The sequence below is a fragment of the Lathamus discolor genome, chromosome 8 (genome assembly GCF_037157495.1).
Source record: "Lathamus discolor isolate bLatDis1 chromosome 8, bLatDis1.hap1, whole genome shotgun sequence".
NCBI lineage: Eukaryota > Metazoa > Chordata > Aves > Psittaciformes > Psittacidae > Lathamus > Lathamus discolor.
In genome coordinates, this window is record NC_088891.1 from 11,610,580 (window position 1) to 11,638,254 (window position 27,675).

At 38.7% G+C, this 27,675-nt stretch overlaps 1 protein-coding gene across 2 annotated transcripts in view; it reads left to right on the forward strand.

Annotated features, from left to right (window-relative positions):
• The first annotated feature begins 2,993 nt into the window (after nucleotides 1-2,993).
• The window catches only part of SECISBP2L (SECIS binding protein 2 like), a 30,067-nt gene continuing 5,385 nt past the window's right edge, over nucleotides 2,994-27,675 (forward strand). Inside the window, exons 1-17 of one of the 2 annotated variants that reach the window (XM_065688313.1) lie at nucleotides 2,994-3,155; nucleotides 13,194-13,372; nucleotides 14,740-15,064; nucleotides 15,563-15,698; nucleotides 16,130-16,359; nucleotides 16,445-16,469; nucleotides 17,245-17,360; nucleotides 18,959-19,090; nucleotides 19,381-19,464; nucleotides 20,490-20,657; nucleotides 20,815-20,956; nucleotides 22,594-22,763; nucleotides 23,839-23,971; nucleotides 24,927-25,089; nucleotides 25,778-25,998; nucleotides 26,632-26,786; nucleotides 27,257-27,476. In XM_065688313.1, coding sequence (XP_065544385.1) covers nucleotides 3,138-3,155; nucleotides 13,194-13,372; nucleotides 14,740-15,064; nucleotides 15,563-15,698; nucleotides 16,130-16,359; nucleotides 16,445-16,469; nucleotides 17,245-17,360; nucleotides 18,959-19,090; nucleotides 19,381-19,464; nucleotides 20,490-20,657; nucleotides 20,815-20,956; nucleotides 22,594-22,763; nucleotides 23,839-23,971; nucleotides 24,927-25,089; nucleotides 25,778-25,998; nucleotides 26,632-26,786; nucleotides 27,257-27,476 — 2,617 coding nt within the window. In that variant the 5' untranslated portion in view covers nucleotides 2,994-3,137. Of the gene's footprint in view, nucleotides 3,235-13,193; nucleotides 13,373-14,739; nucleotides 15,065-15,562; nucleotides 15,699-16,129; nucleotides 16,360-16,444; nucleotides 16,470-17,244; nucleotides 17,361-18,958; nucleotides 19,091-19,380; nucleotides 19,465-20,489; nucleotides 20,658-20,814; nucleotides 20,957-22,593; nucleotides 22,764-23,838; nucleotides 23,972-24,926; nucleotides 25,090-25,777; nucleotides 25,999-26,631; nucleotides 26,787-27,256; nucleotides 27,477-27,675 lie in introns of both variants that reach the window. The other variant, XM_065688314.1, reaches the window with a different exon arrangement.

Sequence of the window (27,675 nt, forward strand, 5' to 3'; positions counted from 1 at the left end):
ATCCTGTGATTGTAATTCTGAATACAGTCATTACCAAGTGCCTTTTCATACTGCTGAGAAATTTTGGTTTAGACTCCATTTTTTAATTTTTGTGTTGACCTAGATTTAATTTTTCATCACGTCGGTGTCCTGCATTGTATTCGGGAAGGGTATCTCCACTATCCAGCAGATGTAACAAGAAACAACTCATTAGCAGAACTGCAGTCAGCACCCTAGGTTGGAGCATAATTTTTGCTTCCAGACTATTCAGTTACAAACTCCATGTTGCAATAAAAAAGTAGCAGTAATTGTTACAAACTGCCAGATTTGAGAGCTGGACCCTTAGGACTGAATATTCAAAACCAGATACTGCAATTACCAGTGTGTTTAAACTGAACAGGGGTTTAAAACTTTTTTTATGGCTATAGTTCTCTTACACAACACTGAGTAAGAGTTCTCTTACTCTTGTTGAGTTCTCTTACACAACACTGGATCAAGAGCGATGTAACCAGATACCCTGACATAGTTGTGATAGCTGTGGACAGAGGATCTAACATAACTGGTTCCGAGTGCTTTGGTATGCTTTACACTGATAACACAGAGTTAAATTTTATGGGAGACTTGAGTTCTTTTCACCCAAGTGGCCACTCAGGTCACCCAGCATGACTTTCTGTATTACATATATTGTAGATTTATGTAGATCTGATGTCTTTAATCACTGCCCGATTTAGATCTTAGAAGCTCTTGTTATTGTTGGTTAAGTATGCATAACAGCCCTTCCAAGTGTGACCTTTCTGTTGGTATGTATCTTGGGAACAAAAGAAGGATTTCATAATGAAAAGCCTTGCCATAATGAGTCATTATTTTTTAAAAATACAGCAGCTATCTTAAGCAAATGTCATAATATATATTCTGTGGTCAGCACCAATTTGGACAAATTAAGCTGCATTCCACACTAAAATGCTGGTGTGCTAATACAAGAATACATTGTTCTAGTTGTTTCAGTGGCATTTTTTCACTGTTTTCTGTCCAGTCAGGCAAGTTCTCCCACATTACTTGGGAGAGGAAAACTGACTAGGTTTTAAAGGAGTCAGCCTAATTTTGCACAAAAAAAGCAATACACATTCAACTACTGGGAATAAAATACATTTCACTCGGCAGAGATTTGTGGCTTGATTTACAAAGATCAAGTTTAGGTGGCTTATTTTATGTTTCATTATGATATATCTGTAGATTTACATCTCCTATTTAAGTTCATCAGTTACTGATGAAATGCTGTTCCACTGCCTCAGCTGAAAGCTCTAGATAGAACCAGCTTAATCCTCAGTTTTATTTTTGTGACTTGTGTTGAAATAACAAATGTCATTGTGTAAAAGCCCCTGGGAACATAACATCATAACCTCAAATTAATCTACCTTGAAATGGCTTCCTAGGGTTATGAACACTTCTGTTAGTTCTGCTTACCATTTAATCTTGTCAAGTGCTGGGATATAAAAGTGCATATCAAGTGTACAACTGCTGCAGTTTCTCCTGTTTAGATGAGGTTTCCCTATCAATTAGGGTGCAGCAGCAGCCAGTCTGTTCTCTCCACTTGTAGTGGAACATTGTACTCACTGAAGTTATTAGAAATCCTACCATTTGGGATTATAACTTCACCCTCTCCTTTTCCCCTGTGATCCAGGGGACCTGTGATTTTGTTTGCTGCAAACCCATGACAGCTTAAGGCACAGAATGTAAGTAATGTTGTAGACATTCAGGCAAAAGTTACACTTGGATGGTGATCCTCCTACTATGGACAGTATAGCAGAGGAGGCAGTGATGGTCTCATCTCACAAGATGAGAACTTGCTGTGCGATCTAATAGCCATCTTCATAATACCATATGTTACATATGAAATTAAAATGGTGAAGATCAACTCTTAAGAAAATAATATGGGATTATGATGATTAATCCAAGAAATATTTTTTTCTTTAGAAAATACAAACTGTTACACAGCATAATGAACATAAATAGGGAAAGATTAAATAATTATAAAATACAGGTTAAATCTAGGAAGCTCTAGGAAAATTGCTCTGTAGAGATGTTTTAGGTGGTTTTATTGACGTCAAAATCAGGTACAGGTTCGCTTTTTCCCTTTCCATGTATTGTTCACAAGAACCTCCATCAAGCAGAAGCTTGCTTCTTGCATTTACATATTTTATAAATGCACTTCACCTGGAAGTGCTCAAGAGTCTGCTCCAGAATGTTCTTTTCGTGTGTCTTTTATAAGGGTAGTCTAGTTCTACTTTTTCGTCTCTTTGCCACGATTTAGTAATGTTCATATAGCATGACGTCTATTAAGCCCAAGGCAATGGACATACTACCTTAAATGAAGGTAGGAACGAAACACATTGGATGTGTGTATGGGGGGACTGTTGTTAGCACTGGCTGTACTCCCCGGTCTCAGTGGTGAACACGGTTTCATGGACGGTGCTGGCATTACAGTAACTAAACACAGGTTAGAACCCAAACAGCAATGAAAGAGACACGAGCTGTGCTGGAGCCCGTGTCTTACAACGGCCCTCCCGTGCTGCTGGCGGCCCGCACCCGGGCCCCGCTCACAGCCCCGCCTGCCCCCGAAGCGCTTCTGCCCCAGTGTTACGTTTCTGCCTCTACACGAGCCACGGGGGTTTTCACTTTCCTTCGATGTTCCAGATAATTTCCAGGACGCCGCCGGCCCCAGGCTCCCCTGACACCGCCCCTGAGCGCAGGGCCCCGCGGCGCACCTGCCGCAGACTGCGGCGCCGCGTACGCCTCGGGCGGAGGGGACAGCTCCGGGCCCCCCTTTACCCCTGCAGCTCTCCCCAGCGCTTAAGCCAGCGCCCCGCTTGTTCTCGGAGGCCGGAACGCGCCGGGGAGGGGGCACCCACCGCAACGGCCTGCCAGCGCTGGGCTGAACCGTTCCGCGCTGCTTGGGCCCGCCCGGCCTCCGTCCTCTGCGGCTCCCGCCCCGCCCCCAGCTGTGGCGTCGCCGGGCTCGGTTTCCGTGATAGCTGCGAGCGGGGCAGCGCCGCGCTGGGTGTGTGCGGGAGCGCGGCGGGGGAAGCGGGCGCCATGGCGGGGGCGTCGCGGGCTCTCCGCCGGCCTTATTAGAGCCGCCGCCCAGCGCAGCTGCAGCCATGGACAAAGCGGACAAGGTGTGAGGGGCGGGCTCGGCGCTGAGGAGACCGTAAACAGCTGCGGCGGGAGGGGGCAAGCTACGCCCCCGGCGCCGCGGTGAGGGCGGGGGGCGAGCGGCCGGGCCGGGGATGGAGGGCGGAGGGGAGCGCTGGGGTAGCGGCCCCGCTCTGTCAGACCCGCGGCTGCCGGGCCCCGGCTGAGCAGAGGGGTAGGGCGCGGCCCGCGGCCTGTTGGGGCCGGCGTCGGTGCGAGGGGTGCGACAGGGGCCTGCCGTGCCGGAGTGGGGCTGACATGCCTCCCCGCCGAAGAAGGGCCCCTCTGCGGCTTCAGACGGGGCGGCTTCCAGGCTGCGCACCAGAGCTTAGCGTGTCTTGCTGGGTCGGTGGCGCGGCCGGCGGTGCCTTTCGCTAGTGCTCGGCCCGGGCGCTGCCCGCCCGCGATAGGTGTCCGGCCGGGCAGGGGCTGCCGGGGTGGGTTGTGGAGCGTGCAGCTCCCGTCGGTACTCGCCAAGGGGTGCGTAGGTCTGACTTGGCCTGTACCTTTCTTGTTTCTGCAGGCTTTGTTTCAAGCTTAGGCTATAATTGCCTTTAGTGAAATTCGATTTAAACTTGCCTGGGCACTAGAGGAGACTTTTATGGGCTTTTTGAGAACTTTGCAGCCTGAGATGTGTCACTCTTGTTGAGATATTGCAATACCAGGTTCAGGCTGAAATTCTCAGCGTTGGGACGTAGCTGTTGGTCGCAGCTGGTTAGCTGAGAAGGAAGGAGTTGGGTATAACTCATTAATCCTACAAGTTACTATTTTTTCCCCTCGATGTTTAACTTGGCTTTGTCAGGGTAATCTGTTTGAGTTATTCTTAAGGCTTCTCATACTATAGTTAGGAAGACGCTTAAGCTGGGACTTAAGAGTTTGTAGGATTTGTTACATATATGCAATAAAATGTTTCATCATCAGGACGTAGTTCTGAAAGGTGTATCTAGAATGAATGCTACTATCCATAACAACCTGATCTTGCTTCTGAGCTGTTGTTTCCACAGAATGTGTTGAAAATTCATGAATTACTGTGCTTTTTTTTTTTTTTTTTTGTAATTTTCAGCTTTGGCCTCTCCAGGGATTCTAATAGTTGGGTTAATAAATAAAATAACACAAGCTTCTGTAGCAAAGTACATACTGAGTAAGAATGTATTCTGTGAAGATATATTGCTTTTCATTTTGAGCATATGTCTAAGGAAATTGGTGAGCAGTGTATCTTATTGCAGTATGGCTCCCACTGTGTCTTTCTTACTAAATCTTCTGGTGTGAAAGTTACTTTAAATTCACTTTTTTTCAGAGAATCATTGTGTTATTCATAGTGTAAAATGTTGGCTCTCTCTTGATTACCTTAACTAAGTCCAGTATTTCAACTTGGAGGTGTGTTTAAGCTCTTTGAAGGAAGAACCATCTTGTTTATGCTGTTTGCACCATATCTAGTCCTCTCGGTTCCTTATTCAGTAGTAAGGCTTCTAGGCAGACAAGTCATTGACACCTGATGAGTTTCTAAAATGATTCAACTATCTTACTGCTTTTGTCTCCTCATTATACAGTAGCATCTTGGTTAAAAGATCCCTAAATGCTTTAGGTTTGAACCTTTAATGCTGTAACAATTGAATGTAGTCTCCTTTCCCCATGTATTTGATAAGGTTGCATCAGTTTTGGATGCTGTTCCGTCTTTTCTTTGATATGGGCTCCTTTTTGCACCTGTATCGCATGGCATCTGATATATGCATATTAAAGCATGCAGATGTGTGCTAACAGTGCTTACACTCTTCTTTCCTTTCCCCCTAAATATTTTTTCAGTTGCAATATGGTAACTGTGCATGCTGATAGGAATCACTACTGAGGAATTACGATATGAAGGAGGAGTATTGTACTACATTATAGTATTTCTAGAGTAAAGGGAGATAGTAAATGCTTTGGGAGGAATGTATTTGAACAGTGTTTTGTGGTGTTGGCTCAGTAAATCTATGTGAGCTGCCATGCACCAAGAACGTTTGGACTACTAAATGGCAAAGATCCTAGATAGCCATTCAGGTGTCTCTTACTAAATCCTGGTATGACTTTGCCTGTTGTTATATGCTCAGTGATATTTTGACAGCTGACACTGAAGAAAACATAGTCATGTTGTTTAAAAACAACTATCTTATGATAGGATGTGTTGTGATTGTGGTGGTGGGTGTGGAAATTCACTTTTGTTTACACCAGAACTGTAACTGTTCCCATGAAAAAGTGTATGTGTTTCAGCAGCTAAATGTAGGTTATATTTGTACAAGAGACAGAACTTGCCGCATGACCTCTGGCACTCTTTCCATTGAAGCTGATTGTGATAGAAAGCTAAGGAGAAACAACTTGCACCTTCCCCTCTCAAAGACACTGCTGTGCTCCGATTTTTCTCAGTGTTAACACACGTGTCCCGCCCTGTGATTAAGACATTTAGTTCTATTAGTGCAGTTGGGAAATCAGGTGAAGTTGCAAAATCAGCGACCTGTGTTTTGTATTAGTATTGCTTAAAGACAGCCTGTTCTGCTTGCCTCTACTATTCTTGACCGTTCAACAGTTGGCTTGATAATATGCTTACCATAGAAATAGCACTAGTTCTATATTTTGTGCTATTTATCTCCTGCAATTTCGTTCAGTGTTTCTTACCCACGGCAGGATTTTCAACTGAGGCAAACTGGAAAAGGTCAATTTTCCTGTGCTGTGCATTTTGTGTGGGTTTTTTTCTCTTGAACCTTGAAAAGACAGAACTTAGAGTTTGTGAGTTTCACATTATTAGAGAACATCTTCTCCAGTAAATTTGAATGTTATTGATATGATATATGAACATCTTTTTGATCAAATTTATTTGTCCTTGACTAGTTTGTGGAGATTTCCATGAATGGTTTCTATTAACACTTTTAGTACAGAAGTTACAAAGGATTCAAATATTAGTACTTCACATTGGTATTGAGTTTTGAAGTTTGTATGTACTGTCGAATGCTGTGAACTAAAGTGAAGAGGATCCTCTTGGTAGCCTTTTTAGATCTTTGGATGAGCTTTGTAACTGTAAACATTAAATTTTGCCACCACCAGCCCCCCACTTTTTTTTTTCCCTAGAATATTCTGGTTTTGTGTTTAAACATGGCAACTTGTCATATTGTGCCACTTGCCAATTTCTACATGTACATAAAAATGTTTATACTTGGCTTTGTTACATTTGGAGTGTGGTACTCCCTTCCATGAAAGGGAAGATAATTATGCATGGTTCCCTTATGAGCTGAGGGGAAAGGGCTTCATGGAGTATTTACTTTAAGTGTTACATTGAAATTACTGTGTTAAATCTAAATAGGGAGGATTAATTTTTGTGCTTTGTTAAATGGCCTGCTGCTGGTGTTTCCAGTTGGACTGCATATTTACCATTCCTGAAGTATTGCCACTTAGAAGCAACTAATTATAGAAACAGTGACTTCCATATTTGTGAAGGTTCTCTTAAAATAGAGGAAATGTGACCTGTCTTCCTACTAAAATGGCTTTTAAAATACTAAATTCAAAATTCAGAAGTAGGATTGTTTTTCTCAAAACAGGAAAGTTTGGAGCTATGTTTATCTTACTTTTGTGATGAGACTTCTTGTTTCCAGACTTTGAGACAGCAAAGCAGCTGATTTTATTATAGCCCTCTGAAATGTGGCATCTGTGTCTATTTTCTCACCCTGTAAATGGTAAGATTGATATCCAAGTGTTCTTTTCTGAGAGCGAGCTGACAGAGATACTGTTTAATGGAAAATGCTGAATGACATTAAGCTACAATGAACAAAAACTTTTCTAAGATTAAACATACAGTGCTATAACTGTAGGACAAAGTTTACCAGTCTGTTCCTGCTTGTGTCATCTTCTGTCTTTGCAGCTGTTGATGACTACAGTAGCTTTTATATAGGAAACAAAGGATCACTTCAGTATATATGCTGTCTTGAAAGAGTTGTAATTGTTGGAGTGAAATATGTAATGAGCTACTGCAAAACATTTTGTAAATTGAAACTAGGCATATCTACAAAAGAGACTTCTGTAAAAATGTTGGTTTCTTTTGAAGGGGTGTGCTTCCATTGATAGGCAAGTGATTGAAAATCTGATGTTGCAGCATGACTTGAGTTTATATTTAGAATTGAGTTTGGTTATGAAAGATAAATTCTAATAAAGCTTTGTTTATCTTTGTGTTGTGAAAGGTTGAATAAACATGAAAAGGTTACATTCCAAAATAAAGTTTGGTCTTGCAGCATTTGCGGTGTTTGCTTTTAGACTGCCTGATCAAAACTATACACTACCCTCTATCAACTATTTAGGGTCTGACCCTGTATTTACTGTTGTCAGTGGCAAAGCACCAATTTCTTAGTGGATGCAGGCTAGAATAAATCTTCGTACTGTGAGTGCAATTAGAGCATAAGTTAGTAGCACAAGTGTTGTGTTGAAAGGATTATGAAAGGTGTGGAAACCTTCCCTCAAATCCTTCAGTGCTTAACAAATTTTTCTTGTCTAATTCTTTTTGCTTGCTTGTGGTTACGACCTAGTGGCATGGTCAGTCCTGCTGGTTCTCTTCATTTGCACTTGTCATTCCATTTGTACTGTGTGGATGAAGTCTTTGAGGAATTGTGTTCATACATATTTGCAAGCACTTTGATTATGCACTTAGTATTTGCTTCTGAAACAAAACACTGTTTAAAAGAAGGATCTCATCTCTTACTCTGAAGTTTACTTCAGTTGTCATTGATTGCATTTTCCATTGAGTCTTAAGCCTGTCAACGTGGTATTTAAAAAAAAAAAATCCAACAACAACTGTTTTATCATCATTTCTGTGTCTGGCCAAAGAAACAGACAACCTGTTAAAAGAAATAAGAAGTCTTTGTTGGAGATACTTTTTGCTTGTCCAGCACAGTAAGAAATTAGCAGCACCTTTACTTACAAAATTGGTTATTTATTTTGCTTTGTTTCACTTTTTCTTCTTACACTATTAAGGAAATATTATGTCTGTTATTCTGGCAACATACTAGGAGTCAGGAGACCTAAAATGCTATTTATAAAAAGAGAAGTTACTTTGCTGTCTTCTTCACCAGTCTTCCCTCCCAGCTGAGTAAAGGATAGTCCTAAAAAATACCTGCTTAGATGACTTTGGGCAAATTACTTGGCCTTGCTGTTTTGTTTCCTTCAGGTGTCAGATAGAGCCACTAACCACCTGTGAAAAGTACTGAAATGTCTGGGTAATCACACTGGGGAGTTAATCCTGTTTATGTTTTGGTTTGGTTTCTGACTTGGTACATTTGCTTCCCCTTTTTGCTTTCAAGTTAAAGTTCACTGTCCTCATCTGAAGAGGCATCCTATGTAAAAAGGAACTTCTAAGTATTTTGGAGGGACTGGTAAGGTACTATAAGGAAGCAATATGTTGAAGTTAATTTGTTTAGCTAGTAATATGCTTGAGCTGTCTTTGTTTCCTACTCTGAAGTGGAAATGGGGATTTGTTGTTTCATGAAATGTATCAGTTGTGCTGAGTACTGCTTATATTATGCTTACAGAATGACTTTGAAACACTTGTATTAAGGTTTTTAAGTTTTAGTTGCTGTTCTGGTGAGTTAGCATACACACACACACACTCTTATACGATGCCTGCAGAACAAATGGCAAAATTGAAAACTGGAGCTTTACCTGAAGTTATTCATTTTGCTGAAACAAGTGTCTTGCAAGCATTAAAAAAAAAAACAAACCAAACCAAACCTCAGACTGACCCAACCTGTAGGTACAGGTTAAATTGCACAAGAAAATTGTGTTTAAGATATAAGGCATGTAAAAGATTTTTGAAATGCAGTTTTGATTCCTTTAAATAACAGACCTGTCTAAGTTCTGTAGGTGAAAAAAGAAATTAACTTTCAAATACACCCATGTGTGTTTATGATTACAGGATATGCTGTATATTTATTTCAACACTACAGGTAAGCTACATATGTTATGAGCTGTACAGAAAATGGCAATTAAATACATCAGCCAGTTTCTCTGTCGTTGCAATAGTTAATCATTACCTGTAGAAGAGGCCAAGCAACAGGCAAGGAAACATTAAAGTTGTTCTACTTTGGGCATCTCCAAGTTGTTTGAGCTTAGAAAATTAAGCAGAAGAAATCAAACGAAATTTTCTTCACCTTGTAAAGTTACTTAAGAGAGTTGGGTTTTGTTTGGGTTTTTTTTTTTGCTTTTGTTTTTTTTTTTTTAATTATTATTTAAATAAAAACAAAAACCCAAAACCAAAATACAGTAATTCTGCATTTACTGGAAAGGTTAAAGTAAGTCAAATTCCATCCAAAATACTTAAATGGAAAAGTAAGGTAGGGATTAACTTTGCAGATTGACAAGAAATACTTTGCTATGGCAGCCTTGCTGATGGGAGTCATTTGGCTCCTGCTTTGATCAGTTATATCTCTTTCTTTTAGTACTTCATGTGAAACACTCTTCTCACATAATACTAATAACGAGTGATGGTATAATACAATATCACATAAAACACTGTAATGAGACCATTCTGCAAGTGAGTCACCAGTAAGGAATGATGTTTGTATTTCCACATCATTTTTCCAAAATAATATAGGGAAACAGCAGATAGGCAGGAAAGACCTTTAAAATAAGTGATCTTTTCCCAACCTCAATCACAAATAAAATGTTTTGACTGTTTTCCAAACCAGCACTAGAGTGGTTTATAATTAGTATCTTGGATAAAGTTCACTTGACGTTGCTGGGAGATAATGACCAGTAGGTTAGGGGTAGTTGTTTGAAAGTTTTCAGAACTTCATGAAAACCACCATATTTATAAACCACTTATCCAGTTTTTACTGTTGAATTCCTTATGGATGAGACAGCCTTGGTGTATTCCTTTAAAGTTTATGCTGTCCAGCTCTGTAGGCCAGCCCACAACTGTATCTATTCTTAAATAATTTTGCTTCATGATCTTGAAATAGCATAAAAAACCCCTTTTAGTTTCTGGGAGGGATTTCAGTGTTGGTATTTCTGTTATGTGTAAGTGTACGTAAGCACTAGAGGGGTTTTTTTAGTTAGTTATTTAATGGAAAGTGTTTATCCTCATGGTGCTGTGTGTGGAGGAGAATGCCTTGGAGTTTTGCATAGGGGTGGGTGAGTCACCAGCTGCGGAGGGATGTGCCTGAGGTCAGAGGAAGCTCTCTGTACAGCAGTGTGTTTGACTTGTGTTGCACAAGTTAGGTGCTGCCATTGCACCTGCACCATAGCTTGTGCTCTGTATATAACTTCAGGAGCTGGAAAAGAATTTATTTAATATTAAGGTGATCGTTCCACTGTAAGGTAGACCTTATTGCACAGCAGGTAGTGATACTTTTGTACTGGTGCTCGTAGCCATAACCATTTTCACAAAAGTCATTAATAACCACTTTTTGACAAAGATAGCATGTCTTGTCACTTACTAAGACATACCGTTTCCCCCTCTGCCACTCTAGTTCTACTATTATCCTTTATTTATTTAGATGTTTTGTTTTCCTCTCTTGATTGCTGATAAAACTTCAAGTCTCTTATGCTACAATTATATCTGTAAATAACTGATGTTCTTACTAAATAAGCTTATCAAAGCAGAGACTCATTTTGTTGGAAGGGATATTTCTGCTTTCTTAGAACACTTTGACAAGCCCAAAGTCAGAGAAGCCTCTCAGGAAATGGTTAAAAATAACAATGGACTCTCTACTTCACAGTTTTTGCTTCCCACCCCCTCTTTTTGTGTAACATTTTTATTCTCAGTCCAGTTATACCAAGCTTTGCCTTTGGTCACTGTGGCTTGCAGAACATCTTGCCATCAAAGTTGTTAAGGATGTAACATTGATCTCAATACTTGCAGACATCCTGCAGACAACTCTATCCTAAATAATGTTTCACTTAGAAAGCTTCTGACTGTGTTTATGAAATTTGTTTTTTAGTTAGGTGCTCAGTATTTGGAAAAAGTGAGTGATATGTAAGTAAAATTATTCAATGAACTGATGTTTACAGGAAGTGGCTGGTGAAATTTGAGCTAATACTGTAGCTAACTGCATAAAATCTCGTGAAAGTATGAATTGGCAAATTTGATAATGGAAGGGTAAAAATTAAAAGAGGCAGATGCTTTTTATATAATAACACTTGTTATAGGAGAAGTTAGATTCCACTTGTACTAGTCATCCAAATAGCTGCTACAGAATGACCGTCTTTGCAATTACCTAGCTTGAATGTTGTATTTGGAGCTGAAAATGGATTGAGCAAAACGTTTGGTTTAATTTTCAAAATTGGCAGGGAATTCTAATACTGTAATCATAGGTAATCTGTATTGAAAATACTTCTGGTAGTTCTGATGTTTTAATAGTGAATATAATAAATGAAAGGGAGCTTTTATAGTCTCAACTGTGGGGTGGTTTTTTTCCCTTCCCTTCTGAAGAGTATGTGACAGTAAAGTACTTAAATACCAGTTGGTTTGCAACTTGTTTGGTGAATTACAGTGTAACTCACGGTCTTAGTAATTTATTTAATGATGATTCTACCTTTTGCTTAGTAATTACATTTTCTTGTATGTAAATGCGTCAGACTAACTAAACAAAGATCTGGTACTTCGCATGAGTGGGTCTTGACCTCACTTTTTCTAGTTCACGCTGATATATTGAAGTATCTACTCATCCAGGAAAAGTAGCTTTCCTTGTTCCCTGGAACAACTGTATTTTCAAAACATTTTTTGGACTTACCCTTCACCTCCAAGCTGCTAAAGAAACGCAGGATCTTACTAAAAGAAAATGTATGTTGGGGACTTCTAGTAGATTTATAGATTCAAATACTGGACAGGAAGGCTGCCTCTGGATGAGCTGAGCAAGGACATGGACTGAGAAGTGTGTGGTAGGCACAGGACTACAAGCCATGATATTTTCAAAGCTCCCATTGTTTAACTGTTTCTGTTCCTGTGGATGTTTTACATGTAATGGCAAGGATATAAGGCTGTCCTCAGCACATCAAACAGTCAGGCTCTTCTTTTGTAGAATAGGAGCATATGCTTGTATAGGTTATGCACTGCCTTTGGAATGCTTTTAGACAAATGGAAGGAAGAGTTTCTGGAATCTGTGTCTCCTTTGGAGAGAACTGGTATTCACTGAGATACTAATGTGAGACAGGTATAAATCTGAATCTTTGTACAAAAAATATGCGTTTTGGCTGAATGCAAGTTAAAATGGAGTACAGAATTTAAGGGTACTTTGGATCTGCAGTTGTCATTCTGAGTAGAGAATTTTTCATTGTTTAAGATCCAGCTATTCTGTACAAGACAAAAAGTGTGGGTAAAAACACCATATAAGCTTTTGAGGATACCTTCAGGGTTGGAGAGATACTTTTATTTGAAAGCAGTCTTTAAACTGCTTTTTAAAACTTAATTTCGAAACAGTCTTTAATGCCTTCATGGCAAAATATAATCATATTCTTAACACTTTAACATATGTTAAAATTGTGCAGATGGAATATGTGTGGGGGGTGGTTCTGTGATACGCCATCTATTTTAGTAGTTAACCTGTGGTTTACTGCTGAAAAATCATCTTTATAATTGCCTAGGAACATGCTCAGATTTGTAGAGCAGGCCAGACATTACTATATCTTCCATATGTTGGTTTCACTTTTGAAAGTCTCCAGAGCTGTGTTCCACCTACAGTGCTAATTTGATTTCTTTCTGTGCTCAGACTAGTATATCCTTTGCAAGATCTGAACTTCAGTCCCTTTTAAATTAATTAGTTTTTGCACTTTGAAATGTAAAGGTTAATACTAATGCCAAATGTTGGTGATCTGTCTTACACCCTGTGATGGGAAGGATGTAATAAGTGCTTGCCAACTGCTTTGCGTCTCTTTCAGTTTACTGAATCCTATAGTCTTGTCATACATTTGCCTGCTATTTGTGGTATACACTGTACAACGTTATGAATCTGAATTTTCCCAAGCAATCTACGGTTGTATTTAATGAAGATATTGTTTCTATTTTCTTTAAGAATGTCAAGCTGTCAGCTGAAGTAGAACCATTTATTCCTCAGAAGAAGGGTCCAGAAACACTAATGATCCCAATGGCGCTTCCTAATGACAGTGGAGGAATTAATAGCATGGAACCAACTCCTATCCCTAGCTACCTGATCACTTGCTATCCATTTGTACAGGAAAACCAACCCAATAGGTAATAAATAGTTGTGTTCTTCATGAAAGATGATGTGTTTTTAAATAAATTTAAACTTTTGGTAGACTTGAGAGGAGTCGAGGGCATATTTATTCTGTTCACTTTATTTCATTTTGTGACTGTTCATGGGCGAGGGTGAAGTTTCTCTGTCCCAGATATTTTTTACTTCTGTGCCTCTACTTATCTCTTCATACTTTTTGCAGCTTTTCTTGCCTTGGCTACAGAGGTCTGGTACAAATTCTATGATTCTAAATTCCCCACAAACTCACCTGCTGTGCCCTTGCATCTTCTAGGACAGTCAGTAGGTCTGTACCTGAATCTCTGATGCTAAAGCAAGGCTTCATGTGTCTAGCTTCTATCCAGCCATGGCAAAACACTATGCAGCTGACACTTGTGTTGTGTAGCTGTACCCAGGGTTGTCTTTTTAGCATAACAAGTTATACATTTTGTTTAGGAACACCTTTATTCTAACCCACATGTTCTTTATCCTTACCGAAATGTGGTATTCACTAAATGCACAGCTTCAATATAATCAATCAACTCTGAAGGCATAAACCATTATTGCTGTTTGGTTTTGAAAAATGTACTTAGTGTTTGCTTAGGACAGCACTTCAGTGCTGCTGTATGGGAATATGAAGAACAAAAATAATACTTAGCGACTGCTTGCTGCTGACCTATATAATTAGCCTGGACCTTTTCTTACTCTTTCTCTAATATTCTGGCCTCTGCATTTGCCATGTAGATTTCCCAGTCTCTTGGGGATTTGGAGAGAGAGAGAGAGAGAGAGAGAGAGACTTGGGTTCATAGTTTCCAAGGGGGTCTTCTAGTAGTATGCTGTATCACAAATAAACACAGGAAGAAGTCTTTGCTCTTGGTTTCAGTAGTAGGGTCCTAAATGCCTGTTTTCATGTGTGCTGCTTAAGGCCTGCATTTTCATAGGAATTCTGAACAAGGGTGACTTGGCAACTTAACATACTTCAGTACTTGGCCCTGTGTTGGCTAATGAATGACACTTCTCCATGTGTCTGCTAGTTTACCTTGTGTAAACTTAGGTATGTACTTAAGTTATATTACTGAAATTGTAATGGGACCAAAGTACTTGTGAAAATAAATGCCTACATTTTATTTAATATTGGAAATTTAATAAACTTGTACAAATGCAAGATTGACAAAGGTACTTGACTTGGACTTGAATGTAATGTGAACTTGTGGATCAATTGATCAGCATCTTGAAGTCCTAATAAATTTAAGTTTAGTTATTAAAAGCTAAGAGCTCATGAAACAAATAAGTTGAGATTTGTTGTTTTCTGGGGTTTTTTAGGGAGAGAAACTTACTGAGCAGTTGCCTTTCCTTTTGATTTTTACAGACAGTTTCCATTATACAACAATGACATCAGATGGCAGCAACCCAACCCAAATCCTGCAGGACCATACCTTGCTTATCCTATAATATCTGCGCAACCTCCTGTTTCTACAGAATATACGTATTATCAGCTGATGCCAGCACCATGTGCTCAGGTCATGGGGTTCTATCATCCTTTCCCTACCCCTTATTCTGCACCCTTTCAAGCAGCAAATACTGTAAATACAGTTACTACAGAATGCACTGAGCGTCCCAACCCATCCGGCCAGGTCTTTCCGTTATCCAGTCAGCGGAGCAGAAGCAGCAACAGGGGACCAGTCATACAAAAAGTGAGTCTGTTTTTCAATAGGATAAGTAAAACTGTGTAGAGAAAATATCTGTCCAGGAAACATGCATCTTAATTCAGTAAAAACAGGTATGGCAGTAGTACCAATGGAAGGAGAGGTGGGCAGAAAAGGTAGGTACTAATGGGACAGTAGCAAAATTCTTGGTTAAGTACTTGGTGAGTTTATAGAGCCTGCAAGTATAATGTGGGAAACTCCCACTGAGACTTTGCTGGTTTGGTCTGAGCTTAGAGTTACTTCATTAGAGAGCAAAGGAAGTATGCCCATACTTTTTTTTACCTTTTTTTGTTTATTTCCGTATTATAAAACCCAGTTCATTCAGAAAATATTGCAAATAAGTCTGATACTTTTATTAATACTTCCCTTAATCTTTTTTGTCTTTAAACATGTGGCTTCTGTAGAAGCATTAGAACTTTTAGTTGCCTTGTTTACAACTGTGAAGTCAAATCATATGACTTGTGTGTGGCTAATCTTTTGAAACAGCAACAGCAGTTACAGATGCACATAAAAAGTAAACGTCCTCCAGTGAAAAATGTTGCCACTCAAAAGGAGACCAGTTCTTCAGGTCCTGAGAACAGATCAAAGATTGTTTTGTTGGTTGATGCATCACAGCAAACAGGTAATGTTTTTTTGTGTTCTGGGTGTATGAAATAGCTAGTAGGACATGTCGGTCACCATCCTTCCTAAAGGAAGGTGGCTCTGGTTTAGATGCGGCTTTTAAGAGAACTTTGTGGATCAAAAATGTAATGAAAACATGCTAATAGTTGCAGAGACCTACTCAGTATGTCACATTGTAACGTTGCAATGATATGATACTTCTGCAGGGATTTTCTTTCCCCTGCAAAAGCAGACTCTTCCTGAAAGAGTTGGTTGTTATTAATAGTTGTATCTAGACATATGTTCAAATACAATGCCGGTTTTAATTTTCGTAGGAGATTGTTGTCATGTGCAAAGACTTTGGCTTTCCCTATTCTTTTATGATGTGTAGGTTTTTCATGTCCTTGAACAATTCCTGCACAAGTAACTTGCTTATTTACTTTCTTCTTGCAGATTTCCCTTCGGATATAGCCAATAAGTCACTTTCTGAGAGTGCTTCTACAATGCTTTGGAAATCAAAAGGCAGGCGCAGAAGGACTTCTCACCCTGCTGCAGAGTCCTCTAGTGAACAGGGCGCAAGTGAAGCAGACATTGACAGTGACAGTGGCTACTGTAGTCCTAAGCATGGCAATAACCAGGCTGCAGCCATGACTTCAAGAAGTACAGATTCTTGTGCAATGAATGTGTGTAATACATAACTGAATAAATTAACTATATTTGTTTCCTAGACTAGTAAAAGTTACTGAAAACATGTTTTTCCCTTTTCAGGTTGTAGAACCATCAGTAAGTACAAGTAAGTATTGTCTCAGCTCATGAGCTGTTTAAAATGTAGCTGGGTCACTTTTGTGTTTATTTTTCTTTACGTTTTGCTAGGAATCATCTTTGATCTGCTTCCAGCATGCTACCCTGATTGATCAGATACTTCTGAAGATATGTCTTTACTGTCATTTCCACCACCTCCATTAAGGCCCTAGTTATTTGTCGAGTGAACGAGTGTATAAGTAGCTATGACTAATGGTTTGTCAACAGCTGCTTTTAAAGAATTAAAGAAAGCCAGAGACTCCAATGGAAGCATTCAGATAAGGCTGTGCTTCTGCTGTGTTTTATCCTCAAGCTTCCTTACCCTGTGAAACTGCAGTTGCTAGGCTAGAACTAGAATTGAAGACTTCTCATTCTCTATTTGAGAAGTACTGATGCTTTTATAGAAGCTGTAAAGAACTACTTTAATATGAACAAATATTTTTAGTCTGGTAGTAGTGGGTAGGGCTAGTGGCTGCTATTAATGACTGGACCCAAATCAGTATGAATGTCAGTATGAACCTGACAACTTCCTGATGATCGGTTGTTGGCAGTTTGAATGTCTGTAATCTGACTTTCCCATTAAGACTTCCTTAATTTTGCTAATGTCTAGATACAGCTACAGAAGTAAGTCTTGTCAGAGGAGAATTAGACTTTCTCAGAGAACTTTATCTGCAACAAAATTGTGTTCCTGGCTCTGATGGCCTGTGTATTGTTATGACGTGTTCTGTCATACTAATTTTTTCAGTGATGACATTTCTGTTTTTCAGCTGGTATAAGTTGGACTAATGTAAATTCCCAGGCAACTCAAAAAAAACCTTGGATTGAAAAAGCTCAGACGTTTTCTAGAGGTGGAAGACAAGCTGAGCAGAGAAATAGTGCACAGGTATGTTGCTAATGGTTCTAAAATCAAAGCATTCAGTTTCTTGTAATGTGTGAAAATAAGGAATTTTAAATGCATTATGAAATTAAAATGCAAAGAATAGTTAATGAAAATGGTGAATGCAAAGTGTTGCAGTTCAACCTAGCACTATATCGTATCTCTATATATACACATTTATGCATATAAAAATTTCATGTGTTTGGCAGTTTCCTGCTTGCAGCCTGTTCTTTATATGTATCTACCTAGGAAGAACATTGCATATATGAAGTAATCTGTGAAATTAAGACAGTGTAGGTGTAGAAAAGTTACTTCAGTTTTTGACCTGTTCACACTTCATAAGGGGGGGGGGGGGGGAACCCAACTAACCCTCCCTCAAACTTGCTAAGGAGAGATTCTGATGTGAAGGGGTGGGGGGTGGGGCGTGGAGTGATGTGCAGAGGGGGACAGAGAGGAGGCTGAAACATCTGCCTTTGCTTAAATAGAAGTTTTGCTTGAACTCAGTTATTGCAGACAAGATTAGCTGAGGTTGAAGTGGGAGCTTTGTCATAGATGTCTGTATGTTCAGATACATGTGAGCTAGCTTGCCCTGTTTAGTTTTGTAGATGCAACTGTTAATTTGTCTTGAATCTTCCCATTCGGTATCCATGGGTTTATCATATAAAGGTCAATGCTCATATTGGGCAGTGTAGCAGTTCAGAATCTTTTTATAATCTCTAGTCAAATCAGATGCTTTTAGAACCACTATTTGTCATTTGTGGAATTGAGAGAGTAGGAAGAACGAGATTTCATCTAGCTATAGTTTAGACTCTAAGTCTGGCAGTTATTTTAGATATTTAAGAGCAAAGCAGGCACAGAGTTTTTTAAATTAGGTTTCTCTAGCCAAATTCTTTGTACCTCAGGGCAGAATTGTTCTAGAAACTATTTTCCTTTGAAAGTAAATTTTTACCAGGTCCATGAGACATTTTCTTCCAAAATACATTAGTATGAAAGATCCAGAATTGGAGATTCAAATCATGCTTTGCTTTCAGCCAACCAGTCTCGCACATGGGATACCACCAACCTTTCACGTAATAAACAGAAGAATGTTTATACTACAGAGGTCTCTTGTCCTTAGGGGACTCTATGCCTGTACTTTGGCCTGAACATTGGCCTGGCAATAATTGTAAGCAGAACAGTTTTATAGTGTGAGATAGTTCTTTTGATCATGGCTACAGACAGTTCCTCAAGCTTAGTGTCTGAGTTACATACTCACCAGCAGCTCTTGTGGTTTTCTTCATGTTTGGCCAAAAGGACCTTTTGTGTTTTGTTTTCAATTAGAAATTTAGAGGTGAATGTATTCTGATGCTGCATGTGACTTGGGAGGGGGGAATAATCTGGTACTACCTGTAGAATATATTAGTACAGGTTTTAAAACAACAACAAAACCCAAAACAACATCAGAAATACCCCAGGAGAACACAAAAGCACAGCTTATTAAATCTGATTCTGTCAAAACTGTGTCACCTTAGTTGATGATTGGCAGACATGAGAGCCTTACATGCATGTATACACATCTTGAAAAACTGCAATTGCAAAATGCCAATTCTGTTCCTTATTTTCAGTCTGGATTCAGATGCAGAGACCACAGCACATCTTCAGAAAGAAGGCAGAATTTGCAGAAACGACATGAAAAACCTCTGACTGCAAGCCAGTCAAGCAGAACAGAGCAGAGTCCTGAGCCTCTGTACTTTGAGGTAGTGTTGTATGAAAACTGTTTCTGTGCTATAGTGGTGCATGTTGTGGAATAAGTGATGTTTCCTCCTAATTGGAATTGGATTTCTTTAGTTTAAAACATTTTTCTTCTTTAAAAAAAAGTAAATAAACACAAAAATGCTTTGTTAGTTTATTATTTTTGTCACTTTTAAGCCCTTCTAGCTTATGTGGGACTTCAGGATTCAATTTATTCTTCTAGATACAGCTGTTTCAATTGATCCTTTTCATGTGACTTTTGGTTCCATACTCTTCCTTCTTGTGTATTGTTTAGGATGAAGATGAATTTCCAGAGCTGAATAGTGACAATGGCAGCAGTAAAAGTGGTAATATCCAGCAAAAGATTTCACCCAAAGTAGTAAGTAATTAATCATTTTGCAAAGCGTTTCTAAATTAAGTAATTTTGAGACTACTTGATATGTGTAATTTCTGCATCAATCTCCACTACTGTACTTAATGCAGTTAACTGGGCTCTTTGTGGAGTATTTGCATTAGCAACTCTGAATGTTAAAGAAATGCCAATTAAAATAAAAGGTGCAGAGAACCCATCTTTAAAAAAACACAGCTGAATTTTTGTCTGTTAATGAGATTAACAAGTGAAACTCTAGGATAGATAGGTACTTGGTATCATGAACTATCACAAGTTAGAAGCAAGTTACGAGAATCATTGAGTCTCGCTCCCAGCTTCTCCATCTCACTGGTTTCTGACAAGTTTTGTGAGTTTTGAAGTCACTAAATTTTGTGTGAACAGTAGATGCAACCATTTTTTTGAGGTTAAGATTAGTTTTGAGGATTATCAAGGTTTTTTTGTGTTAGTACATAAACTATATCCTGGTTAAGCTTTGTGACTCAAAGGGCTTGCATGCAGACTGGTCCTTTGGTGCAGACTTTGCTTAAAACTGTTTGGTCTACAAATATGTAGTAATGGTGTCAGTTTTTTGAAATAGCTACAGTTTGTGTAGTTTATTTTGAAATGAAAATATACTGAACTTTATTTGTTTCAAGGCTGTAGAAACAGGGATTTTCAAAAGATATTCTTTTAATATCTGACCTAAATGTTTTTGTTGCAGGACCATACATACAGGTTACTTAATCTTTGCAGGAGGGGGTAAGAACACTCCCTTATTTAGCAATCAGACTAGAAAACCTTCTGAAGGCATAATTGAAGATAAATGTAGTAGTGTTTTCATGCAAAAAATGAAATACATGAGTTTCTAGCTCAGTTAACTTATTGTGTCATTTTGCTATATTTAATTGGGATGTCATACTAGTGACCAAAGCACTGAAATGGTTCATTTGGTTTCTGGAGTGCCACATTTCCTATGGTCTTTAGAGAAAAGTCTTTTAATTGTGTTTTTCCTTGCATTTTGTTTAAAATCCTAGTTGGATGATTTGCCAGAGAATTCTCCAATCAATATAGTCCAAACTCCAATTCCCATCACAACCTCTGTACCAAAGCGTGCAAAAAGTCAGAAGAAGAAGGCCTTGGCAGCAGCACTTGCAACAGCTCAAGAGTATTCAGAGATAAGCATGGAGCAGAAAAAACTTCAAGTGAGTAGCACACCCACAGCTCTGCAGCAGTTGGTAAAGAGGTGTATCAGTTACTAGATGGTCTTCTTTATTCTGTAGTGGCAAAATTGTCCTTGTAAAGAAAGTTTTGCAGGTGCTATTTCTTTGTATTTATCAGCATATGATGTTTGTGTTACAGGAGGCTCTATCAAAAGCAGCTGGAAAGAAGAGCAAGACCCCTGTTCAGTTAGATTTGGGGGACATGTTAGCAGCTCTTGAAAAGCAGCAGCAAGCAATGAAAGCTCGTCAGATCACGAACACCAGGCCTCTCTCATACACAGGTATTTCTCGTCTTCCTGACCATGGCTGAGTGTGTTTTGTGATAATATAAATGTGATGGGTCTGAGCATCTGATATATGGCTTGAGTTGTTTTTCTGTCAAGTTTTTGGTTTTGAATATAAACATAATAAAAACCTGGGAAGACTTCCTTGATGTGGTCTCAAAATTCACCTGTGCTGTCTTCCTATGAGCTCCAGTGTGCAGCAGTGGAAGTCCATGTATAATTGAGGACAAACTTCTCCTAAGACCTACTATTATTCAAAACTCAGGATTCGTGTCTTGATTGTAATTCAGTGCTAAAATGAATATGACAAGAATTGTATTAGGTCAAACCAAACAATTACCACAGATATTACAAGATTCTCTTGGAAAGCAGCTTAGTGAGGATACCTGTGACTGATACAGAGGGATACCTCTCCAGGATATTCTTCCACCTCTACTGATTGTAGTTCAAGCCCCCCTGACCCAAGGCTTTCTAAAACCAAATTTGTTCCTTAATCTGTCCATCACTTCTATCACTTGTATCACATGCTTTTACTGTCTGTAAGGTCTGATGGCAGTGAATGTCTTAAACTTACCACATGCTGTGTGGAGATGCTTTCCCTTCTCTTGTTTTTGCAGTTTTTTGTGGGGGTGGAGGTCAGGGCCAGGTTGATTTGTGCCCCACGTGCAGTTTTGTTAGCTTTCATAGCCTCTCTGTTACAAAGACTGAAAAATCATTCCCTGCTCTCCTGATTTTTAAAGGTCTGTCATACATTTTATAGTCTGAAGAGTCCTGGTCTACTTTCTCTGTTGTGGAAGCATGTTCCACATTGTTTTCTCTGTACCTCCTTGTAGTTCTGTTGTATCTTTCTGAAAATAAAGGAAGATCAGACACAGACAGAATACAAAGTTATAGTTCCATCATGAATCTATACAATCTATGTAGGCTTTTTTTTCCCCCTCTATTTCTTTTTCAACACTTAACATTAAATTAGCTTTTGTAATGTTTGCTGCTGAATACAGTTGACATTATTGTAGTTACCTATTATAACCAATGAATCTCATTCCTGAGCAGTAATACTTAGCCTAGAGTCCATTGTTATGGCCATAGTTAACATTTTCCTTCTTGTGTGTTGCTTCATTTACCTGCTTTGAATTTCAGCTGTGTTCAAACATTAATTCATGTTGTCAAGGTTATATCTAACTAAGTTCAGCAAAGAACAGTTGGCATTTCCATTGAGTCTGTTTTATTCTTTCCTGCAGAAGATATACTAACTACATAATTCACTCTCCTCTGTTTTGTCCTGTTGACTAATCAAGTCTTGGACAACTAAAACTCAATGTTTGGATAAGTATTTGCAACTTACCTTGCTATTAAAATCTTACTAATAAAACTTTTTGAGAGAGATCCCTTACCAATGAAGCAGTTAATTTCCTGGAATCCATAGCTTCCTAAAACATGAGGCTAAGTTTGAAGAAAGCTTAAAACCATCTGGGAGCACAATATCTGATGATGTAATTTTCCTGTCATTATGAGCTGCTTTTTTCCAAGGAAGGAAAATGTACTTTGAGAACTCATCAGTGGAAATACTGAAAACAGTGCTGAAATGAAGCTGACATGTCTTTTGGTGGAATTAATATCTTTCTTGTATTTAGTTGGCAGTGCTGCTCCCTTTCATACCAAAGAATCCACCAACAGAAAGTCCCTAACAAAAGGACAGCCATCAATGGGTTGCCTTAATCCTTTGGATTCAACTGCTCCAAAAGTGAAAAGAGGAAAAGAAAGGGAGATTGCAAAACTGAAACGCCCTACAGCACTTAAAAAGGTAAATATGTCAACCTGGGGGGTGTCTTGACACACACTCTTCAAAAATAACTGGTATTTCCTTACTTAAGGGCTTGTGACCATGAGCGTTGGGTAAGGGAGTCGTGAGCTTCTACCTCCTAGTTCCTGTTACACTGATATCCTGTCGTTTGGATCTAGGCATGCAACATAACTTTCATAGTCCCATAATTAGTCGTAGATGGTACAAAACTATCTCAATACAGATTGCAAGGATTTTTTAATTTTTTCTTTTTTTTTTTTTTACTATAAGCACTAGGACATATGGGAGAGTTTGCAGTTTTTTCATGTTGTATCCTGGCTTGTAGTGCAATATAGCATGCTAACCTTATGTTTCCCTTCTCTGGTTTTAGAGGGTTTTTTTTTTAGTCAAGTTTAGAAACGATTGGCTGTGCACATGTATTTATGTGCGCATGTGAAGTAGGTATGTACACAGAATACGCAATGTATGTAAAACAGAAGGGAAAAATTAAAGCCTTTTTTAGCCACCACATTTCTTATCACTTTAGATCATAAAGATCACTTTATGGTATGGACAGTTAAAACTAGTAAAGGTAGCTTGTACAAAGGCTGGCTTTGGCTAAGCTGCTTCCCTCCCTGCCTCCCTAGCTCTCTGTTGTCAATACTTTTATGTTGTTATTTATCATAGTAATACAGATCTATCCATGGCTACGTACCTTTGCACTATCTTTTCTTGTATAGAAAGGATTTTCTGTGTTCTGGTGCTTCACAAAGATGACTAGTATTCTTGCATAAGGTTTCTTTACAGGGGTGGGAATGAGAGTGTGATGTGTCAGAAAAATTGTGAAAGTAGTTAATATTAAAATGACTTGTTGCAAGCACTGTTTATGTAGGAGTATTGTGTAGACAATCTGTATAATGCTGAAATGAAATACTGTTTGTGATCAAAGAGGAAATTGAAATGATTTCAGGGTTTTCTATGCTGGCATGAGTAGGAAAGTTCAAAACAACTTGTTTGTGTTACATTCAGGAGAAAGACATTTTTCTTTAGTTACCTGCAGTTTTCAGATACTGAGAGCTGTTGGTTTTGTTCCTAGATCATTTTGAAAGAGAGAGAAGAGAAGAAGGGCCGTTTGTCATCTGACCACAGCCTGTTGGGATCTGATGAGCCAAAAGACGTTCATATAAATGTGACTGCTGATCAGTCTCAGGAGCTGGCCTCTCAAGAAGGTTGGTCTCTATCTCTTGATCTCCCATTTTCTCCCACCCAAATGCACTAAATCGCTTATTTCAATATTTTGTCTTTGTCTTATGCAACATAATTTATTGATGTTATCTTTGAACTTTTTTAACATTATTAAATACTAAAAGTCAGAGCCCTCTTCTAAAATGCCTTGTCTGTCCCTCAGTTGTGGAAGGCTGAGTGCAGTATGGGTTCTAAGTACGTAATCTTCATACAGACTTCTGATTCATTCCTCTTCAGTGGATGTTCCCAACATGTCAGAGTTCCTAGCATTTTTGTTAAGCAGACAAAATGTGACGTGTTGTCGACCGTGCCATGTTGATCACAGTGGTTTATAATAATGAGCAGACTGGAAGTTTTCCAGATACAGAAGTTGCAAACTGTAAATAAGTGTTTACAGTCTTATTAAATAGTCTTGCCAGTCAACTGCAGTGTCTGGATCATTGATTTGCAGCAACAGCTCTGAGCAACTGGGAAACTCCAGAGACTTTTTGACATATTTGGGCAGGGAGGAGGTGTCTGGCAAGATTCCAGCTGGATTTGTTCAAAACTTCTTCTGAGTAACCTGCCTTACTTAAGTGTGAAAAGCTTAAATATTCTAGGAATAAGTTAGCTAAATATTATATATATTTAAAGAGTAAAGAAATACTGGAAGAAGTTGTATTTAGGCAACCTTTTCTGTCTGTTCTATCAGTTTCCTGAACCAAGCTTTGGAAATTTTAAATGAATAATCAAACATTGCTTATTTATCCAACCCATGCTGAATGTTGGCTATGTGCTTGTTTTGTCCTGATCCCCCCCTTGTCCCCAACTCCAGGGAAGAACGCTGTTTGGTTTTTCAGAACATAATTTGGGAAAAGCAAGGGAGTGATCCAGAAGTATGATGCTGTTTCTTTTATATGAAAACGTCTTCACCTTTTATGTTTCACAATTGTCTTTCAGAAACTGGACTAAGCATGACTAGTGATACTTCGCTTTCACCAGCAAGTCAGAATTCTCCATACTGCATGACCCCAGTGTCGCAAGGTTCCCCTGCTAGTTCTGGAATAGGCAGTCCAATGGCATCTTCCGCAATAACCAAAATTCACAGCAAGAGATTCAGAGAGTAAGAGTTCTGCATTATTAATATAAATTCAAGGCTCGTGCTTCAGTCATCTTTGTCTGTTAAGTGTGGATAGCTGTAGTAGGCTTAGGGGGAGTTTAATGAACATAACCTACCCTTTCATCAATAGAAGTTTCTGTAAGTGCTCTTTTTTGCCATAGGTGGCTTGCTCTGTGCATGTGTATACATACACAAATGTGTGTGTGTGTATGTATGTACACATCTGCATGTTGAACTACTTTCGTTGCTGCAACATATAAGCTAGGTGGAAGTATTCTCCAAAAAATATTTTTTAAAGGAGGGCTACGTACACTTTGGATGGGATGGAATACTTATGAATGCTGAAAATATTGTAATAGTCATTCTTACTGTATCACTGCTTTTTCCTTTATAGAGAAGCAAATTAAGGAATAGTGGGTTATGGAGCCTAGTATAGTATTTTTGGTATTTTGTTTTTAATACTCTTTTTGACTGACTTCTTGAGGTGAGGGATGTTAGTGGAAATACAAATTTGCCTGGATGGATTTTTATCTTACAGTATACAGTCTGCTGTCTTAAATCCTTTTAATAACTTTTAATAGCAGTTTAGTAACTGTTCCAAGGAAGTAAAATTACTTGGTAAAAGAAAAAGCTTGGTGCAGTAGTATTGATTATGTACTATGCTAATATTGGATGTTTTTTGAATTGACAGATACTGTAACCAAGTGCTAAGTAAGGAAATAGATGAGTGTGTGACTCTCCTGTTGCAAGAACTTGTCAGCTTCCAGGAACGTATTTATCAAAAGGATCCCATGAGAGCTAAAGCAAGGAGAAGACTTGTTATGGGGTTGCGCGAGGTTACTAAGCATATGAAGCTAAATAAGATTAAGTGTGTAATCATATCTCCCAACTGCGAGAAAATCCAGTCAAAAGGTATAAATGATGAAAATAAGTGGTGTATTTAACTGTTTACAGTTCTCTTATGCTGATTAGTGTGGTCTAAACATTTTTTAGTTCCTATGTATAATATAACGCCCAGAATCAATTATGTAATTGCCACTCTACATTCATTCTCTTCTACTCAATTCTGGAATAAACTTGTTCATGAGAGGTGAAAAGCTTTATAAAGAAAACCAGATATTACAACCAATACAGTAGACTTCAATTTTATTCTGTTCAGTCTTTGATATAGCTAGAGTTCTGAGCTTTGGATGCTCTTAGGGAGGATTCCTTGAGAGGAATGTCAATTGTTTAGTTAGCCAACACATTTTGCTACAGTCAGAAGTGTAGATAGAGGCATCCTGAGATAGGAGAATAGCAAAGCTCTGCTCAAGAAAAGAGCTGTGAAAAATTCTGATTTGTATGCAGGACTAATAGAGAATGTTGCCTAGATCTGTACCGATTATACTTGAAACATACAGTTTGTTATCCTGTAGGACAGAGTAGCTGGTGATTGTATGTATTGAAGTTTTACTGACCAGTTTCAGTTCAGATATGATGGTGTTGTATAGCACCTTACTATGACTTTAACTGACCAGGTATGTATTTAAAATTGCTTTCTCCAAGGTGGACTGGATGAGGCTCTATATAATGTAATAGCCATGGCACGGGAACAAGAAATTCCTTTTGTCTTTGCTCTTGGCCGTAAAGCTCTTGGGCGTTGTGTGAACAAGCTGGTTCCTGTTAGTGTAGTGGGTATCTTCAACTACTCTGGTGCTGAGGTGAGTAAATCCATTCATGTAAATGGCTGGAGTAAATAGTTATGTGCCTTTAAGAATTTATTTGGCATAGAGAGCCCACCTAACTAATATGCATTTGATAATGGCCCTGACCTGACCTATATGAGTGTGTTTTTCTTTGGAAGACGCTGTTTACAGAACTGAGAGGCTGTGTTGAAATACTTCAGTTGCAACATCTTTGTAGCTTTCAAATAGATTTAAATGCCAAAACTCTCTGAAATGATTAAAATTAAAAAAAAAAAAATCCAGTATCTTTTATGTTTCCTCAAAGCTGCATAAACACGGGGTGGTATTTTTATTTAATACATAGAATAATTTGTAGTTGAAGTAAAGGTATTTGGTACTAACAAGCTTAAGGCTTACTATGTGGTATACCTCTGACTAAAAGGAGTAATTTAAACTGGAAATTATTAGTAAGAGCTACTGATTATAAAAACTGCCTTTGTACTTAGGACCTGTTTAATAAGCTGGTATCACTGACTGAAGAGGCCAGAAAAGCATACAGAGATATGGTTGCTGCAATGGAACAGGAGCAGGCAGAAGAAGCCCTGAAGAATGTCAAGAAGGCACCTCATCATATGGGCCATTCTCGTAACCCTTCTGCAGCAAGTGCTATCTCATTCTGTAGTGTTATTTCTGAACCCATATCTGAAGTGAATGAGAAAGAATATGGTAAGTGTGCTAAAACTTACTTTTGGAACTAGAAGCTTGATTTTTCCAAATGATGCTTATTGCCAACTGTAGCCAAAAATATAGTATTTCTTCATAAATTACAGTGTTCTGTAGTTTTCAGGGAGAAGAGAAAATGTGTTAGACTTCAGGGACTTCTGTAAGCAATTTTTTTTTTCCTCTGAACTATATAAAAATAGTA